The 20063-nt window shown below is 40.0% G+C and overlaps 1 protein-coding gene across 11 annotated transcripts in view; it reads right to left on the bottom strand.

Annotated features, from left to right (window-relative positions):
• Positions 1-20063, bottom strand: part of NLGN1 (neuroligin 1) — a 400353-nt gene that overhangs the window by 297670 nt on the left and 82620 nt on the right. For 8 of the 11 annotated variants that reach the window (XM_074589956.1, XM_074589953.1, XM_074589959.1 and 5 more), the window contains exon 2: positions 17056-17861. In XM_074589956.1, coding sequence (XP_074446057.1) covers positions 17056-17548 — 493 coding nt within the window. In that variant the 5' untranslated portion in view covers positions 17549-17861. Of the gene's footprint in view, positions 1-16513; positions 16574-17055; positions 17862-20063 lie in introns of all 11 variants that reach the window. The other 3 variants (XM_074589950.1, XM_074589951.1, XM_074589949.1) reach the window with 1 other exon arrangement.

The following is a 20063-nucleotide window of genomic DNA, read 5'->3' on the forward strand; positions in this document are numbered from 1 at the left end:
CTTCACATCTGCTCGAACAGTCGGCATTTCGGGCGGTTACTGGGTCTGTGAAATCTGGCACCAAACGCAGCTAACGAGTAACGAGCACTTGCTCTGCGGATCAGCATTGCATCGCGGCCAGGTGACAAACCCAGAAGATCACGGTGAGCAAAACACTGACTTTTCCCCCGCTTTTCTGAACCGAAAGCGTGATGGGTACAATACAGTTTGTTCCTTGGCCTCAGTGTGTTTCATGCTACGATTCAAATGCGAATCTAATTTTTGGAGGATTGTTTCCCCATTTTTTCAGCCTGGCATGAATGCCTTTCTAAAGACATGCAAATATAAAGCCGTACAGGTGACACGCTAAAAATATAATTGAAGTTGGTGCTTTCATCCAAGCAATTAGCAATCGCTCAAGTTGCAATAGATGACAGCCTCTAGAGGATCGCTGCCCTGGCAGGGAACTGACTGCAGCGTACGTTACAGTCCAATGTTCTGCTCTTTAATGCTATTTTGTTATAACAGGCAAGTACAAGGTTGCTGATTATGTATTCATTCCTGTGTATAGCTTTTGGCTGATCTTTTTGTCCACAGGCTCAGACACATGCACTCCACTCCGCTATCTTAAAAGTTAGCAAAGAGGAAGTTACATTAAATAACCAAAATAAATGCAACGGCAAGTAGAAGCGGCCAACAGCAATGTCTTCTTAGCTCAAGGTGAAATCACATGATCATACAAATGTTGGTCTTGCTCAGAATTCACACAGTGACTACAGTTATGCTTATTTTATAATACCGTTATAACTAGGCTTACAGATACTTTCCAACCGCTTTAAACTGCCAAAGCAACATCCAGCGGCTTTATGGTCCCTGGGAGTCACCATTCCACTTTCAGCAAACTACGGGACAAACCCTGCTCCTACAACAGCAAATAGCAACGTTGCCACCAGGCGAGTCTTAAAATTAATACCTACCTTGAACTACCCCTGGATAAGCCCCGTGTTCCACAACTGCTCTCCTTCAGGAGTGTGCTTAAGTGAGGGCCTTAAATACCTGCGGATCAAGTTTCCGAATGTGCTCTGCAGCGCCTCAGTACGACGAGCAGCCTGTGATCAGAGAGGATGGGATGCCTGAATACGTGGTCAGAAGCGATTCAGAGCAGCCCTTTGCGCTGAGGAGAACAAGTGAGACGGTATCGCTCCCAGACGCATCCTTTTTTCTAAGCAACAGTTTATATTATTTTGACACCTTTTTTTTTATGCTATGGCTGATTACCACATATTACGCCATTTAATATACTGTTATTTCAAGTGATTGCCATAGCAGCAGTAGGACCACATGGGACGATTGCACACTACCGTATGACGTACACTACCACACGACGCACAATACCGTAACAAAGTCACTGGGAAATAATGTCAGCATCTGTGGATTTCTGTAAGCTTAGCCTAGCCTATTCACCTCTGGTTACTCGTTGTCGTTTAGACACACTTCTCCTCTTTGTGCTCGTGCTTTCATGCGTCTAAAAATAAAATCGTATTGGAGAAAAAAAAAAAAAAAGGAAAAATTATAATGGTTTTGCATGTGGTTAGGGACTGAGTTAAAATAGCAGGTTCAGTGCGCGTCTCGTGCAGCACTTTGCCATCACACTGCTGCCTCTGGGAAGGACAGAAATACAGTGGCTACTCTCAGTGGCCCAAAGAAAGCCCTCTGCTAGGGGCTGAACGGGTCACTAATTCCTCTGAAGGGGCCATTTCCCATTTTTTTGTATGACTTCTGGAAACAGTCACTAACTGGTGCAGGCGTGAACCAGCCATGGTGGCGAGAGGGACCAGTTCGATCACGTCGGTCTCCATTTGAAACGGGCACTTGCCTCTGCCACCCATTGAGTTAAATGATGATATTCAGGAGCTGAAAGAGCACCACTAAGACGCTGAGTGGTAAACACACAAATCAGGTCAATCCTTTTGCTTTCCTTGTAATCCCTGTACGTTATTTGTTACTGGCTTTTACTGCTGTCTCTTTCTCCTCTTCGGGCACTCTGTGCACGCATCCGAGCACTCTGGCTCTCCTTCTCCTTCCCACCATGTATTATGGCAATCCCTTCTTATCAAAACTCCTGTATTCTGCACTACTTCACTACATCCACTGGCTTTATATCTTCACCTCTGTTGTCTTTTCTTCACTGTAAATTCTCTAGAGCGGGGAACTTTTTTCTCCAAGTTTGTACTAAAGCCTGTAAATTTACGGCGCTCTAGGAATGTTTGATAACAGGACGTAAATAATTAATAAAAGCTGCAGCAACCTTTTCTTTTTCCCTACTTGGAGGCTGTAAGGCAGCAAGACAAGCGGGAGGCAGAAAATATTTCACGGGCTAAGATAAGATGTGATTCTCACCCCTATGGGGGGCAACTGGCTGACAAATACTTGCACTTAGGAAACATCAGGATTAAGTTGTGCAGGAATTAAAGACAAGAAGCATTGCTTCAGCTACACGAACCATAAAAGCAGCCCAGAAGCATCATAAACAGCCTGGCCCCAAAAAATAAACATGCAATAAAAAGAATGGGATGTTTTAATTTCAGCTCAACCATTACATGGAGCCTCCTTCCCTCTCTGTGTGCGACTTTGCAAAAGTCCACTCTTTTATCCTAGTTTCTTCGTCTTCAGTATAAAGGAAAAAAAAGAAAAGACATAGTGGCAAATGAATAGCTCATGATTTTGTAGCCCTAACGAGGTAGTAAATGTTTCTGAAATAAAAAAAAATGGAGGTGGAAACATGAAATAAAGACAAGTCAAACAGAATGATGAGTATGAGATCAGGAAACAGAGAAAAAATGGAGAATAAGGTGAAAGAGATTTGTTATTATAGGTGAGGCTGTGACACAAGATAGGTACAAAATTATTTGGAGAAAATAAGAATAGAGAAAAAAAGGACAAAGAAAGGGAAAAGATATTTATGTGTCTCAGGCACAATTTAAAAACTCTACAAAACATCCAAATCCCCTGTGTCTACCTCTAAATTTATCTTTGTTCATCTTTTAGATACGGAAATTTGGGCCTGGTCTTGTGAAACGCCATCTCAACTTCTGATTGACTTTCACGTGGCCATGAATTTGCCCACTGAGTGCAAATGGGTACAGGTGCTTTCCACTGGAGCACAAAGGAAAGGACTTTATGGATTTTTGTGCCTTCAAAATAATCAATAATGCAATCCTGACGCTTATGTCAGTTTTGCCTCTAAATATCCTAGTTTATGAAGGCAATCAAGTACTTTGGCACCAAAGAATATTAACTGCACTCAAAGAAATTTGAACCTGAAAAGTGCAGGGACAAAACTAGAAGCCGCTATGTCTAGCACTGAATGTTTAATCAGGCAAAACATCATAAAAACACAGCAAAAAAGGGCAGTAAATTACTTGATTTTAGTGCAATGAAATCTTCAAAATTAGTTCTTTTTTAGACGGGAGACATAATGACTAGCTTCTGAATAGATATTGGCACAGCAGGGCACACAAAAGCCCTGATTAGCTACTGTATGATAGAATCTTTAGTTAATATTTGTTCTATTTTGGTGTTGATTTCTGACCTTTCCTCTTTGACTTTAATTGGTCAAAATCCAACCCTTTTTGAATTCATTTAATACCAGATAACTGTTTCTAAATTGCCATAATGTCAGGTCACGTGCTCCCAATAAAGATGGGGGAAAAAAGGCTCGTTGCGGTTTTATCGGTCACTTTTTCAATTTCAGCTAATTTTGCAGTAGCAAGCACCAGGCGTAACAGTGGCGACATCGCTTTGCGATGCAGCAGTTCGTGAATTAGTTTGGGGAAAGAAAAGAAAAACAAACCCCAAAACGCCATGAACTATGTTGTGTCAAGCCTGATTCGCATGTCCTTCCCCTTCGCTTGTAGAAGAGCAGTTATACTGCAACGGCAAAACCGTACCTCTGTGCCAGCATTCAGTAAGAAAAGAACACGATACAATCGTGCTCTAGATTTTAATATTAGACAAAGCCATCAGCTTCTTTGTTAACTCCTAAACCAATGATAATCTGCAGTCTTTTCCACCTCTTTGCATTTACGGTTAATAATATGGGAAAACATTGAACGACATTTGAGAGCTCTAGCTGCTGTTGTAATACTGCACGAGAGCCTCCTCACTGATTGATTTACGTCCACAACTCCTCTTCCAAGAGCTTCCTTCCCAAATTAAACATGCTAATGATTTTCTATGCAAAATTTAACAACCTAATAGGCTGAACAAGTCAAATGAAAATACACTAATTGTTGCCTTTGATGTATACTATTCTGCCAATTCTCTCATGAAAACACTGTATTAGCATTAGCTGGAGTACTTACTAAAATATATATTAATAAAGAAGAGATCATATATATATATACACATACACGTTAAGAAAACTATACTGTAGGCTGTAGCAAATACAACTTGAAGGTTTAGGACTGCCACGAATGGCTATTATACACTGGAAAAGCATTTGCACAGGAACCATGAAAACAAACAGCTAAAGAATGAATCACAAACCTTCATCTGAATTAGCTAGAGTTGGTTCACAACACTGGGTTTATGCAATAAAAGTAGGCAAAATAGGATTACACGGTCAAAATAATAAATACAGAATGAGATAAGAGAAATAATAAAAGGCTGGCAAGAGAACAGGCGGCTTCCTGCCTAACCCCAGAGATCTGAAACGAGCTCCCCCAAGAAACTGCCCAATTGCTTTATAAAGTAAGATTGCCATGTGCATGTATTTTTTCACCTGGAGTACAAGCAATAATGTGTTTTAGCCTATGACCGGCATCACAGAGAGAGTTTCACTGCAGAAATTGGTTTATTCCATCCTCCAGCCCAGTTCTGAGCGCGAGGCTCAGAGTCACTGTGGTCTTAACACATGTAATAAAACAGAGGCAAACAAACAATAAGAGAGTATAAATATTCTCTAAAGAAATACAGTGACACAAGATTACTTTCTATTGCTTTGTCTTTAAGAGTTTCCTTATAATGATTTGATAATCTAATCTAATTGATCTCTCCAAGTACTTCTATGGCTCTAATCACTGTAGCATCTGATTAGTGGAACAGATCCATACTTTATCTCCAGATTTAATAACTAAATCTATACTTGAAATAAAGTCACCCAAGTTCACCAGAAGGAGAGGGCCAGATGCTGCTTAGTCAGGGGAGGAGGGAGGGAATGGGAAAAGGCTAGCGAGGCCCAGAATGACTGGAAAGGGACATTTGGCTTTGTGTCAAAGCATCCCTCTGCAACCAAGCTCCATTTAAACGGCACATTTCTGGGGTGACAGAAGTAAAGCGAGAACGTGACATAACTAATGGGGGCAGAACCAAAAATGAGCTACTGTCTATGGCCTCCTCTCCTTCAAACTGTCTCCTTCGCAAGCATAAAGTAAATGTAATTATTATTATCGGGTTTTTGTTCTCTTCCAGGCTAGCACTTCATCAGCCTGAAAATTATGACATTTCCTGAATGTGTTTCAATGGCTTCTTAACCTTTCTAGTTCCTGAGTGCTGGCTCAATGGCACGTTGCATTTAGAGATTTCAGCAGTGAAGAGGTTAACACCCAAAACTGCTAATAATAACAACAGTATTCACTGAGCCAGATAATCACTCACACAAAATTTCAATCCAAAGTCACTTAAAATTCAAAAGAAACCACGGTATTTCTTTAAGGAAGTGACAGCGTTTGGAAGAACATTCATAATTCAAACAGCAGCCCAAAATCCGACTTACGGCTGAGTTTAGCTGGTTTTAATTGAGCAATATTAAGGCCTAGCTTTTGCTCTACCTCAGGTCAAACCCGTTTGGTGACATGTCCTTTGGATGCCCAAGGACCGGCCAAGAGGCAATCGCCAGACCCCTCGCACAGTGCAAACATCAAGAGTGGAAGGGAATATGGAGCGTTCCCGGTAAATCTTTTGTTTCTTCCTCTCTCGTTTGACTGATGCTTGTTTGTTGTGCTGATACTCAGCCAAACGAGCTTGTAGTTGAGTATGTCAAAGCTCTGGGCAGAAAAACAGCAACTAATATATGTTAGCAAACTTCACAGAGAAAGATAGTTTCTGCCACTTAAAACTGCAGGGTGGAATTGCGCGCTGCCTTCTTCTGGGTCTTATTTTGCCTAAAGGGAAAGAGCCTTTTAATCCTATTTCTCTGCTCGGTTTGCAGACTGCCTGGCAGTGTTCACCTGCTTCGACGTGTGTGTCAGGAGCCGCCTTTGCTGTCAAATCCCCTTCCTGCTGCCTTCAGCTCATCTCCCGTCTCCCGGCTTCATCTCTGCAAGCCAACGGGCCTCTCCTGCCTGGCCACATTTTGGCAGCCATCTTTCAGAGATGTCAGGCACAGAAACAAAATCAGCCTGTCAAAAGCACATGACTGTTTCACAGTTCGAGGGGCAATGTTTTCCTTCACGTGTGAACGACAGAGAATATAACGCGCGCAGAAGGGGATGTGAGGGATATCTGCTACCAGACCCAGATTCAGGATGAAACGGGGCGGGGACTTTCACTGTGACCTCTTCAGCAACCATCCATGTCTCTGTGAAACTCAAGCACCGATTTCCCATGACCTGGTATCACAATATGCTGTTGGGCAGGTAATACCTTCAATACTTAAAGAACTGCAACTGCAGCACTGCAAGAATTGCCAGTTAATCAAGGGTTTCACGGCACTTTAAAGAACAGGCAATCGATGCATCTTTTGTTTCTTCCTTTATGTGAGACTTCATCTACAGAGACTTCATATAAAAGAGACCGCAGGTGCTTCGGCACTTAAGTGTAGCAATTAGTTTTTGCTTCAAAAGTTATTGTTTCCAGCAAAAGTAATCCATTCGTCATTAACGAACGGCTCAGTTAATGACTGAAAAGTGTAGAAAACAAAATTAATTCTCTTTGCTGTTCCACATAGCGCAGCAGTTAATTGATTCAAACCGAGGGTTACTTTGTTGGAGTTTAGCATCATACAGAAACAGAGAAAGGACTAAGATTTTTAAAATCTAGGTTTACAGCCTGATGATTTCTTGTGAAATTTCCCGGAGTAAACCTGTCTACAAAAGCCGTATACAACATTATTTCACGGATCAAAAGTGCTATATAGATCATGGGACACTATTATTAACGAACGCAGTCTTGAGTAGGTAAATGTGCAAAATCTTCCGTAATATCCATTTGGTTCACATACGTATCTTAGATCTGACCTTCAGCAACTAAGATCGGATTTAAAAAAAATCTCCACATTCTATTTGGCACTTTAAAATAAATATGGAAACATATGAATCAATATCAATTTTGCAATCAAGTAAGACAAATTGTACTAGCTTTCCTTTGAGCTTTCAAATCTGTTTATGACAGCATACGTATACACATATACATAGATAAATGCATGTTTCACGTTCCCTTACTACTGGGTCCATCTTGTTACAATTATTGCTTTGGGGATGAGGATTCTCAGAGACTGAATTCTTGTTGGTTCAGCGAGATCCAGCCGGTGAACGGTATGTTCTGTTTGCCTGTTCACTACGTTAATGCTTATGTATATTAAAGACTGGAAAGCAAAGACTAGTGTTGGCAGAAACTAAAAAAAAATCCCTGCCAGGGCACTGGAAGGGAGGTTGACAACAACGGTGGTGCTCAGCTTCTGGTTAAAGGGCAGCAAGTCTTTCAAAAACCACCACAATCGTATGAACAAATCACTTCAGTAAGGAACCTTGACACGAGAACCAGGGAACTCTTCGGGCCATGGATGGATGCTCTTCCTTCAGCTTGGGGCGTGGTAAGACATTATTGCGGCCTCCAGGCTCTCCTGCCTCTTCGACCTTTGTTCTCATCCTTTTGTAGGACATTAAAATTCTGCACTAGAGTAGATCCTGCAACCCCTCCTTAATCAGGCTTGAGTAAAAACGAGCTGACGTGAATTAAGTAAATTAAACAGAAGGTTTGACTAACCTGCCTGAATGCATCCGAAATATCTGAGAAGAACGTGCGTGAGTCATTCCTCTAACAAAACTGGGAGCAAAGACTGGAGGAGGAGCCCCAGCTGGTAGGTGGGAGGTAGGCAGCCGGGTGCAAGAGAGATGGGAGGCCCCTCCAGCTGGTCTGTAGAGAGCTCCAGCCTGCCCAGAGCCCGCGCCCGGCAGCGGGGTGCTGTCTTTAGAAGCAAAACCGAGGCGGATGTCATGGTAAGGGTGGCTGCCTGGTTGCCAGTCATGCCATAGGGACACTGTTATACACCCATCGCTTAAGAACACACTATATCAGATATTTATTTTTTTAAACAAAAAAAGCGAATGATTTAAAAAGTCTAAAAATTATACATGCCTTACTGCCATTTTCAATGACTTTTAAAATTAACTAAAAGGAGAGAAGAGAGATCATCTGTACACTACAGAAAGTTGACAGGAAAGAGGATGAGAAATCTGTGATCCTGAGGTTGTGGTAGATTCTGGCATATGTTATCCTTGCCCGTCATTCCCCACCCACTCTGGAGGAGAGAAAGTGAGACGCTCCACAGGGTTCCTCTGTATCCGCGCTCCTCTGTCCACCTCTTGTGCTTGGAGCATCACATGGACTGGTGCTACAAGAGGAGTTTTGTCTCTCCGTTCTCAGTCCCTGGACTTGCACTATCTGGACACTGCCGTATATAAGCAGATGATTGAAACTCAGCACATAATGAAAACCAAACTCAGCGTGTAATGAAAACCTCCTTATATTTAGTGGAGCTTTTTCATCATCTTGAACCACCTGTTGGATAGGTTTCTCCCCCTGTATAGGAGAAGGATGCCTAAGTACAGACTGTGCTTGCATGTAGATCCTATTTGCTCTGGGCTGAGCCTTCCAGAAAGATTCAGCAAGCTGTGCAATCTTCTCCTTACACAATGCACATTGCCATTAAAAATCTGCAGACAGTTTTTAGGTGTAAGAATATAAAGAACAGAAAGTAAAGACCGAAAGGCAATAGAGACAAATCCTTTTCCATGAGCTCTGGGAAATCTTTTCTCAAAATAACTTTGGAGGGGGTTTACTGCCAGTTCGTAATGTGGATGAATCACTTCTGATATTTCTGATAAAACAATATTCAAAACTTCAAAATCACTTCCAATTCATTTATGCCACCATTTAATTAGGGCTTCTGCAACATGTTACAAGGACGTCATTATCCCCTATAATTGTATAATAATTACAATTTTTAATGAAATAATTGCAAGTACACTAGATGTGTAGATATAATTATGGTAATTACATAAATACCTGATTTTCAGCTAATAATTAAAGAAGGCCTTTACAAAAAGGGTGAAATTTAACAAATGGAAGCTTTCCAGAAAACAAATACAAATAATAAGTGACTATCTCTCTCCTATATCTTTTGCCTTACTAGCTTATCTCTCTACATATATACTATATATATGATTTTTCACACATTATAACAGAATATAAAGATAAAAATTATTTAAACAACTATTAAATCATACCGAGAGACCTCAATACTTCACCCCTGATCCAAACCCACTGACATTAATATAGCCCAAACCTAATAATCCTATGTGATAAGTCAGCATCTCTCAAGAGATTGAGCTGTAAATGACCACTGAAAGAAAGAAGACGCAAATAATGCCCAAACCAGCATGCACACTGTATTCCAATTCCTCTGCAATATAAAGGGGAAGATCCTGGACCACCATAAAATACTTGGGGAAAGGCCCACGTGCGGAGGAGACCCTGACAGCCTCTGAGGGACCGTGAGCCTTCCTTCAGGGCACAGCACTCCAGCACAGCTGCTGCTAACCCTTACCAGTCACATTGGCTATGATCTTTGCCCAAAATGTGTCTTTTTGGTGGAATCTGCTGGCCATACGCCCGCTAACACAGAAACCCTGCAGAAGATTTAGTCTCTCTCCATCCCCCTCGGTGGCCAGACCTTTACAAGGTAATGGTATTTCAATAAAGGAACTTCTTCCAGAGCTTTATCAGCTGAAGAACCAGAAAGTCTTCAGCCAGGTAGTTTTCCTTCTCTTCACACCATTCCTAAGACTAAACTTATTATACATTTACTGTACTATTACTACAAATAGGAAAGGCAAAAGCCACCCTCGATAAAAAGCATATAGAAACCTCTAGCAGGGAGATTCTGATTACTGCTCTGATAACATAACGCGATATAAAAGAATTCCCACAGCAGAGGAATTAGCAGCATGATTTACTGTGACTGTTGAAACGTTTCAAAGCACTTTGGCAAAACTCTGGAAGGGCAAATCAGCTGCAGCACCTGCCCTATGCCATTTCCATGTGTCTTGTAATTTCTGCATTTACTTGGAGCAGCCCCGATTCTGGCCAGAGACCCCTCCGGTCCCAGCAATGTGTTAGAATATAGGTGCGAACATGGCTTAAAGTCAGCTTTGTCCAGCTTCCCTTAGCCTTGTATCGTTCAGTGCTGCTTCTTTTTAGGATAAATCTTCATTATTGCAAGCGTAAGAAAGTAAAATAAGAGATACTAACATTAAAACAGAAGGAAGTGGTTTGATATCCCAAAAACAAATCTCATTTATGTTAAGCTCATTAAAGCAGTTGGGTTCTGAATGCAGAGTATAATTAATAATACTATACATAACAAAGTGGAGAAGAAATGTAAATTTAACAACATAAAATAAGTAAAAATGAAGACGGCTAAAGAATTATACGAGAAAAGAATTTGAAAAAAAAGAAAAGCATTTATACCAGAGAAATATTCACGTTATAAGCAGATTATTAACATTATAATTGAGATGATCCTTAAGAACGGTTTGACACATGTAAGCATCATGTTTCAAGCTTCAAAAAATATGCAAGGGATACTAAAAATATTTGTATCCATGTGTATTATCAGGAAACAAAGAAATGAAGAGCATGAACACCGAGAAAAGTGAAGGAATAATAATACAAGACAGGGGAAAAAATGACAAAAAAAGTCAAGCAGAAAGTAAGAGTTATCCAAAAGTCATATTAGTTACTCAAATATTCCTCCAGAAAATGTACAAACATACTTAAGTAGCTATTTATTTTTTTTATAATATTTTTCCATTCTGGCTTTAAATGATAAATTAGAAAGAAGCAGATCGAAAGGAAAACCATCTCACAGTTGTTTACTGAGTACAACTGGTCCAAGCCGGGAAAGGCCAGGGGAAGAAGCACAAACCAGTTTTATCCGACTTAGTATTATCAGGGTAACAGTACTATTTTAAAGCCTGTGTGTGGGAGGATGTAGAAAATGAAAAGCAAGCAGTAAAATAATGGACAAGGAAGGGAATTAGATCAGAATTTAAGACCTGCAAGAGCTATAAGCGCTGTCAAGGTATATGAACAAAGCAATGACAGCGTGACGACGGTGTGGTCAGCAAGAGCTCAGAGCCCAACCAACCAGACATTTACAGAGGACTTTGACCAGTGTTGATGGCATTTAAGATGACTAGAGTCTTAAAATGCAGTCTGCAAAGTCTTCTGTTGTCAAGCATTGGCTCACCCAGAAAGAGGATGGGAGAAAGTACATCAGAGTTTAAGCATTTTATTTTATTTCAAATATGACATAAACCTACTGCACATCTTTGAAAAATGCTGCTAACTGACACTAACAGCTTTAGATTGTGAAAGGATGAAAAGGTCTGTACAAGACAAAGTTTGCTTCATTATCTTCATCCATGTATTACTAGTATAATAGGAAATGCTGCAGTGGTATCTGAGGAATGAAAAACAGGAATACGGTGCTTCAAAAAGGAATAGAAAAATAGAACAGCCTTGGTGTCTTAGTGCGTAGCACTGGAGTTCAGGATTAAGGGCTACATTTGTGCCTGCTGATACCGCAGGGATGAATTTTGGCCTCACGAGGCCAGAACGAAGCTGAGGGCTCTTCAGCCAGGAGCCAGCAAGGGTGAATGGGGCCAAAACTTCAAACGTGAGCAGGTAACCACCGACACAGACGTTCGACAGGCAAATGATTCATTATGAATTTTCAAAGTGGCCTAATGAAGGCCCTTTGTAAGGGTTGATATACACCAAAATATGCACGAAGGTAGCACTGTGGGATTTGACGCTCACTCTTAAGTCACCATGAGCCCTGGTAATGCATGTTCTTGGCCCACTGGCAACGCAACATATTTTGACGTAGCTCAGTCTGCCGTGATGCAGGCTCACACCTTAGATTTCATACTTTTCATGTATATGGCCATGGAGAAAGAATATTTCAATCTTATTTTGACAATATGCCATCTACAAGTCCATTACTTTGGTATTATTTTCTACATTACACATTTAGAAAAAAAGAATCTGATAATCGATTGACAAATTTTGCCAGTGGAAACACACATTTTAACATGTCTCAGCTTGTCCTTTTCTAGTTGACTCCAGAGCTGAAACAGGTACACAGAAAGAAGCTCATTTAAGTGCATAGGAATTGCACAGGTTGCATGAATTCCTCTTTTCCAGCATTTGACGGAAAGTAAACAATTCTAGGATAGTTAAATGGAATACTGGAACAAACACCCAAAAGAAACACAGGGTAACAGGCTAAACTGGGCTTTTTTTCATTTCTGCTTGGATTTGTAAAAAATATTTCATACTGCTAAGCTTAAAAGCCTTAAAGTTATCAGTGCCATTTAGGAATCACAACCGATGTAACATATTCCCCATCGAAAACAATGAAAGATCACAGCAGGCTGAGGTTACAGCACTGTGATTTGTGTTTCATTTCCAAGAACGTATCTGTATGTACATATATATGTTCCTACGTGTCAATAGTAACCACAGCCATAACCCAGAAAGTACGGTGGTGGGAGCTTTGCTCTGAAAATCAAGTAGCCCATTAGGACGCATAAATATTAATAGAGCTGTCTAATCCTACACTCTCAAATGAGGTAGTTCAGATCATGATTCTTTGCATTTAAAATTTATTCACAGCACCGACTAGAATAAGAAACAGAATCCACATGTGAAGAAATCACAGATCTTGGGCGGTCTCTTAGCCACCAATAATTCCTAAACATAAAAGTAAGGATCAAGTCATTTCTTTCCTTATTCTACTCCCAGTTCTCCTACAAATATTAATGTATCCAAAACTGCACAGGCCTAGTTCCATGACATGAAGCATATATCGTATTCTCTACAAAAACTACACCTCCGCATTTCCACAATCTGATACCTTCGGGCAATAGGAAGGCTTTCATACAGGGTCACGAGAAAGAGCACACTATCATCCCAAGTGCAGAACACATAATACCTGGGGCTTCTTTTAGTGGTCATATCAGCGATAATTTTCAAATTTTCTTTATATAGTTGTCATTAAAGTAGGAAATTCATGGTGCAAACTGTTGCAATCCAAAGAAAATAATATAGAGTATGAAAAAAAAACCGCAGACATGCAGCTAAAGCAGGATGTACAGTCCTCCTAAGAAATAAGAAGTTACCCTGTCATTCTGGATCACGAGTGAAATATTTGTGCTTTGACTATAAAGTAAAATAGAGACCTGAAATACCAAAGAGCGTGCAAAACTATTCAGGTATTCCCTAGAAGCGATGCAAAAGTTTGTCAGGCAATTCAGGAAGTACCGCATAATCAACAATATAATTAATATCAGTCAGGGAAATGGTGTTACCTACAATATAACCGAGGTTCTGTTAAAATTTAGAATTATGGAGTCTAGCCTCTAAAAAAACCCAACACAAATTAGATACCTTTCACAGATTTTTCTCAAACCAGCCCTAGCAAACTGAGAGGTTTCTGCTTGTATGCATCCCCGTAACGGAATTAGTAACCTCTGACCTTCACGTACCTCAAGCAAAAAACACAAAACCAGATGATCTTTCTTTATCTGTTGAATCAGTAAATTGAAGATGAAGCATCCTGAAACACAGGCATCCATGTTTAGCAAGACGCATGTTATACTGTCTCATTCCTTTTCAGCCAGCTCCAGCCTATCAGCCCCTGCAGCGTGCATATCCCACCAACCGCTGGTAACGGTTATAATGCTCATTACAATCTCTAGCATGACTCATGGATAGAATTCCTTTCATTTCTGCATCTGTCTTCATCAGAGTACTCCCTGTTCTTCAAAATTTTGAATTTTCTCACTTTCCTCAGCTGACAATTAAGTGTAGATACTAATTGATTTACTAAATTCAATCTGAGTACTAAGAAAGAATCAAACCATATACACGATAGCATACAGTTGTTGGTTCAGTCACTTCGAATTTATATATCCTTTATTAAGTAAAAAGATGATGTAAAAGTCTGCCTCTTATTTTCGAATTTCCTCTTTCCAGTAATTTTCGTCACTAAATGTCATGAAATGACTGCAACCTAAAGATCCAGCAAAAGAGAGAATATTGGGCCTTCCGTCTTTCTCATACAAAACCAAAGCTATTTCCAAGCTGCTGCGACTCTATTGCAGCTTTGTCCTACTATATGATTCCTGTTACTACTGGGTACGGGGGCAATCCGAGCCAAGGATAATCTAAGGTTATATACAGGTGAATAGGGCGCGAGCGACTCGGAGACCAGAGATCACTACAGCTATGCCAGCTGCCCAGGCTGAAGGTATTCAGGAGTTCTCTGCACTTGTCAACAGGAAAAGGTAGGCTTCTGCCGCTTTTTATTGTGCTCTGCGTGTGACGAATTTAACTGGAAAGGCACCTACTGAATTTCAAATAACTCTCTCTTTATTCTCCTTCAGGCTCACAGGACAATAAACATGAATTTCTCATCTACTGGGCTCTCCCTCCCTTTATTTTTGCTATTTTTCTGATTATTTGTTTGGGGTTTTTTTTTAATACTCTCTCATAGGAAAAGATGCTTTCTGAGAACAGTGATGGAGATCTGCATCTTTATTTATGACTTTGTGAATCAGCGTCTGGGTGATAGGAAGTGAAAGTTGCTCAGCTAATTACACACGCTTGATGAACTGCGTAATAACTGCTGCAGCACTGCACATTAATTGAACGCATATAAATGACAGCAGTTATTCTAACTTGAATGATGTGTGAAGAAGTGACGTTGCTCACAGTACCCTGATTGTCTTTGTTTCCAACTTTGGGAATCCAGCTTAAACAATTGTATTTTTACAGCACTGAGCAAAAATTCCCTAATAGAAAACAGCAGAAGTTGCCTCAAAGCCTGACACTTTAAATACAAATTGCCGTAAGTCACTGAAAGTGGATTTAGACATCTAAAGAAGCATACATTGAGCAACTACAAGTAACAGTTAATAATTAACAACTAGCTAGAACTAACAGTCAGTAGAAGTTGTAAGAGCAAAAACCTTGGAAAATAAGGCTACCTTCATTTAGATGCCTAGCCATCGCCTTAAAAACCTAACACAAGAGTTTTCAGAGTTGAACTTTGCCCAACTCTAAACAATTTCTTACTATGACAATCCCATAAAATATACTTGTTTGGGAATAACAGGGACACATAGTGACTGATACATAAAATATGGATTACAGCTAACAGGCAACCGCATATGTCCACACTACTCTCTGTTTCCCCTAAAACGTATTCTAGATTCAAATGTAGTCCAGCTATCAAATAACACATTACTTCAAAGACAACGATAAAGAAGAACAATTTGATGTAAAATAAATGTGTAAAGAAGTACAAAATTAGTACTTTAAACCAGTCTCAAATACCTACTTTAAATCAGTACCAAAATACACCTTCTATATCGCATATCAATTGCTTCAGGAATTTGCAAATGTTCACAAAGACATCTGCAAATTCTCCCACACTATCTAACACGAAAAGGGGAGAAGCCAAGTCTCCAAAGCTTCCCAAAGCAGCCTACTTTCCAAAGTACCATGTCATAATATCTCAACATTTCCCTACGCTGCTATTAAGAGATTTTCGGCTTTACAAAGAGAGCTGTAATCACATAATAAAGGAAACCAACGTTCACTTTGAGAAGCGTGTAAACAAAACAAAAAGTGTTTCATATCTACATTTCAGGAAAGTTAACACTGTTCCAAGGAAACAGGGTGTATCACGTAGAAAGTCAAGGCAGATTTTCAGCTCTGCTTTGCTATAATACATCACAGCCCTTACGCTGTACCACTGGAATATAGAGCTGCGGAGCCAGGACAGCAACTTCAATGGCAATAGTGCCAGCCCCGGGCATACGAGCTACCTCCTAGGCTGGCACAGACACCATGCTGGACCTGCGTACGAGGACAGATGCTCCTCTACACCACGAGGCCGAGACAGAGAAGCTGCCAATAAGGTCAGCATGAGACAGTGCAAGAGAGACGATCAGGTGCAAGAGAGTTCAGGCTTTACAAATGTTATCTTCTCATCTGCTTTACGCGGTCCTCTCTTTAAATACCCTTCTGGCTTCGTTAGGACAAGCTAGTCCCTACCAGTTCACTTCACAGCATCAGCAAATCAGCCTCTTTCAGCTGTATTACTCGTTCTTCCTTCGCAAGGTTTCGATCTTTCCCCCATAGGTGGTTTTGTTTTTTTTTTTGTCCACTTTATACATACCTCCTTTTCTACATATTTTCTTGCCGGGTTTTCTGGCACATTCCTTGGATATTCTTTTGACTGAAAAATGAATAGAAGACTAGAAAATAACATGGAGCTCCATCACAGACAGTAGGAGCATGCAACACCACTATCTAACTTAAGTATGACCTGCTTTATTAGGTGCGGAAGATTCTCAACTTGTTGTGCCTGCACATGCAATGGATAAGATAGATGTTGATGCATCTTCCCAGAAGTCAGCGGGTGGCAATGAGAATTAGGTACTGACTTTGACCTAAAAATACACGTGCTGCGGGAGAAAAAAAAATGAGTGTAGACAGAAAGAAAGAAAGAAAAAAAACAAACCAAAACAAAAAACCAAAAGAAAAACGAAAAAAACCCAAGGACAGATGCATACACAGAAAAGCAGCATGCATACATGTAATATGCTGGCATGCAAACAGAGAAAGCCATGCGTGCTACCAGTACACGTGAATTAATATTGTTAGAACGTAGAACAGGAAAATAAAAAGATCTCCCTGTTTCGCCTGCTATTAACTCACCATCCTCGGTTGGGACATAGATATTTAAATAGAGGCAGTCTTCATTCTGATCTTGTACATAGGTGGAAACTACATCCAAGTTATTAGTAAACCACACGGGAAGCATGACTTCAGGCAACCTGCCTTCTATAATGTTCTGGGGGCACACTGGAGCAAACTGGGTGGTATTTTTGGTATCTGCCCAGGGAGACGGAGGCTCAGGAGGTTGAAAGCGGCGCTCCCCTGTTGGAGGGGCAGCATACGGAACCCCAAGAAACTGAATAACGGGCCCCAGAATTTCATTATTAAGTTCCTTCTTAATCCCTCTTATCTTGCCAAAGTTGGTGGTCACCACTGGGTTGGTATCATCCAATTTTTGGGAGGACACAGCTGCAGCGTGAAGCAAAAATCCAAGTATACAAAAAGCAAAAGTGGCATTCAATCCCATGTGTAACAGGCGGACTATCATCACTCTCCATACACAGTTCAGCCACATGGATCTTGGAAAGGCCATGGTCCCACATTAGTTGTGTAACTACAGTGAAGCAATCTGATTTGTATCCACTGGTGTAAAAACAGGGCAACCGAAGGAAACAGATCAAGTTTCCTAAATAGGTGCCTGTCAGAAAAATCTCAAAAGGCTTTTCATGCGGTAAGTATCTTCCATTGATTTCACACTTATTGAAGCTGCATCTTCACTCAGCACTATTTATCAGACTACATCCTATTGACAATTCTGTTTTCCATAGCAGCAATATGAAGAGAGCAGCCATTTACTGCAGAATCCCCTCTTATAAATCAAATCCAGTTAGCCGCAGGTCTATATCCTGGAGAAAATGAAAATAAATCATTAGTATGAAAGAGCTAATATGAGCAGAGTGATAACTAGATGTTTCACAAGTTATTTACGTACATTAATAGTTGCTAGAGTCATGTAAGTAAAATTGCAGTAGTTTATGGGTCCATGAAATGGCGGGTGAAACACTGATTACTGGATTATCTATAATGTCACCTGTTGAGTTCACAGTTATTTTTCAGAAGAAACAGGTCTCGCAGAAAATACATTTTTAAAATTCACCTTTTTAAGAATAAGCAGTTTGCTGACAGGCTACATTACGTGTGTTTATGCTCATATTTTATTTAACTTAATCAGCTCCTAATCAATTTTCACCTTGTTTGTGCAAGTTGATATATCTAAGTGAAAGTAATTATTTCTCAAAGCAGAAGATAGTGAAATTAAGATAGACAGGCATACTGAAGAATCAAATTCATTTTATTTCATTAAAAGCAGATTATAATACATACAAACTTTTTTTTTGTTCATTTTAAAATGCAACTTCTGATTAAAACATTGAGGCAACTGGAATAGATTTGTAAGGATAACATGAATTACTGTGCTTATTCATGATAACCTGAATTGCCAGACTTTATATGGGGTTTTTTTACGAGAGTTCTGATAACTGATGAGAAACACCTACAGAGTGAAACGTTCACGTCAATGAAGGACCAAAATCTGCCCCTACTGAAGGGAATGGCAAACTCTGGATTTGCACAGAAGCGTAACTAGACTTCGGTGGGGTTTTTGTTCAAAACTGATTTGGAAAAGGATACGAACAGACAGTTTAGGGATGGAGCCATGTATCACAATTTTTACTTCAGACCAATCCTGCATTCCTTATAAACTACTTACTTCAGTGAAAAATGAAAATGCATGATGAATGCACTCAATCCCTACCATCCTTAATTTATAACATAAACAATAAATGTTCCCACAGGACAGCAAAAATCTTATCTTTCATATACCCGTGTGCTGACTGAACAATATCCTAGAAAAATAATCAGTTAGGATCAGAGACTGTATAATCTCAAATTCCAGATTCTATTTTCAACTACTTTAGCTCAGAGGTTGTCACACAAGGCTGTCTTCCAGCACTTCTGAAAATTGCTCAGTGCATATCATTATATCTTCCATATTCATGTTAAACATATTTCCAACACAACTTACAATATCCTGTTATTTAAGATGCAGTGTTATACACAACATAGCAGTGTAATCTTACACTCCCTATTAAGCAGCGTGTTAATGCACGAGAAATGTGTTTTGCTTTGTATAGGAAACATTTTAAACCACCTGCTTTTGAAACAGCATTGGCAGCTTTAATGAGAATTGTTTTTTTATCATGTCTATACACATTGTAGAGAGAATTCAAAAGAAGAGCTTGTCTAATAGTCAGACTACCCGGCAGTTTGGGTTATTAAAAAGGAGATTGTAAAAGCTATATAGGACAGCAGGAGATTTGGTTCATGTCTAGTGTTCCTTTAGCTCTGAACAATCTATCTCAGGAGGCAATAAGGAGATAGATGAAGCCTTTCCACAATTTTCTCTCTCCCTTTCTTTGCTAATTCTAACACCTTCACTGTGAAAGTGCATTAACAAACAGGCTTATACCCTTCATTCTCCAGCTTCAACTTCTCAGCGTTTGCTGGAAACACACCAATTTAGCTGCAGAAAATAATTCCCCAAACTTGATGTACGCGTTTGCATTCAGTTTAATAAACTTACACAGAACGGCATGCAGACAATTGCCTCTTGGAAGACAGCTGCCTTGTTGCATTTCAAATTTTGAAGGTAGTAGAATAGTGAGAAATAGTGAAGACAGAGCACATAGACACACGCCAGAGCAGAAGGCACCTAGTACCACTTTGCTCTTCTGAGTTGATGTACAATAGGTCATGGAAAGATGGAAGTTTATTCCGTAGTGATATTCAAAAACCTCCACAAATTTAAACCTTTTCCACTAGGTATTAAAATCCACTTTTGTTAAAAATTTCTGTCAGGAGTGGAAGAACATACTCTCTGTTCTTTCTCAAACTTGTAAATAGCAGGAACTCAATCTCAGTAGCCCTTCGTGCTAATTTACATGGTCTGGGGAAGGTCTGAGGACAAACCAAATTCAATATAGCTGCACCAAACAATAGCATCCTTCTTCATTTCAAGCTGCCGAGTTGGTTCAATGTGGAAAATTACC

This window comes from Larus michahellis, chromosome 6 (genome assembly GCF_964199755.1).
Source record: "Larus michahellis chromosome 6, bLarMic1.1, whole genome shotgun sequence".
Classification (NCBI taxonomy): domain Eukaryota; kingdom Metazoa; phylum Chordata; class Aves; order Charadriiformes; family Laridae; genus Larus; species Larus michahellis.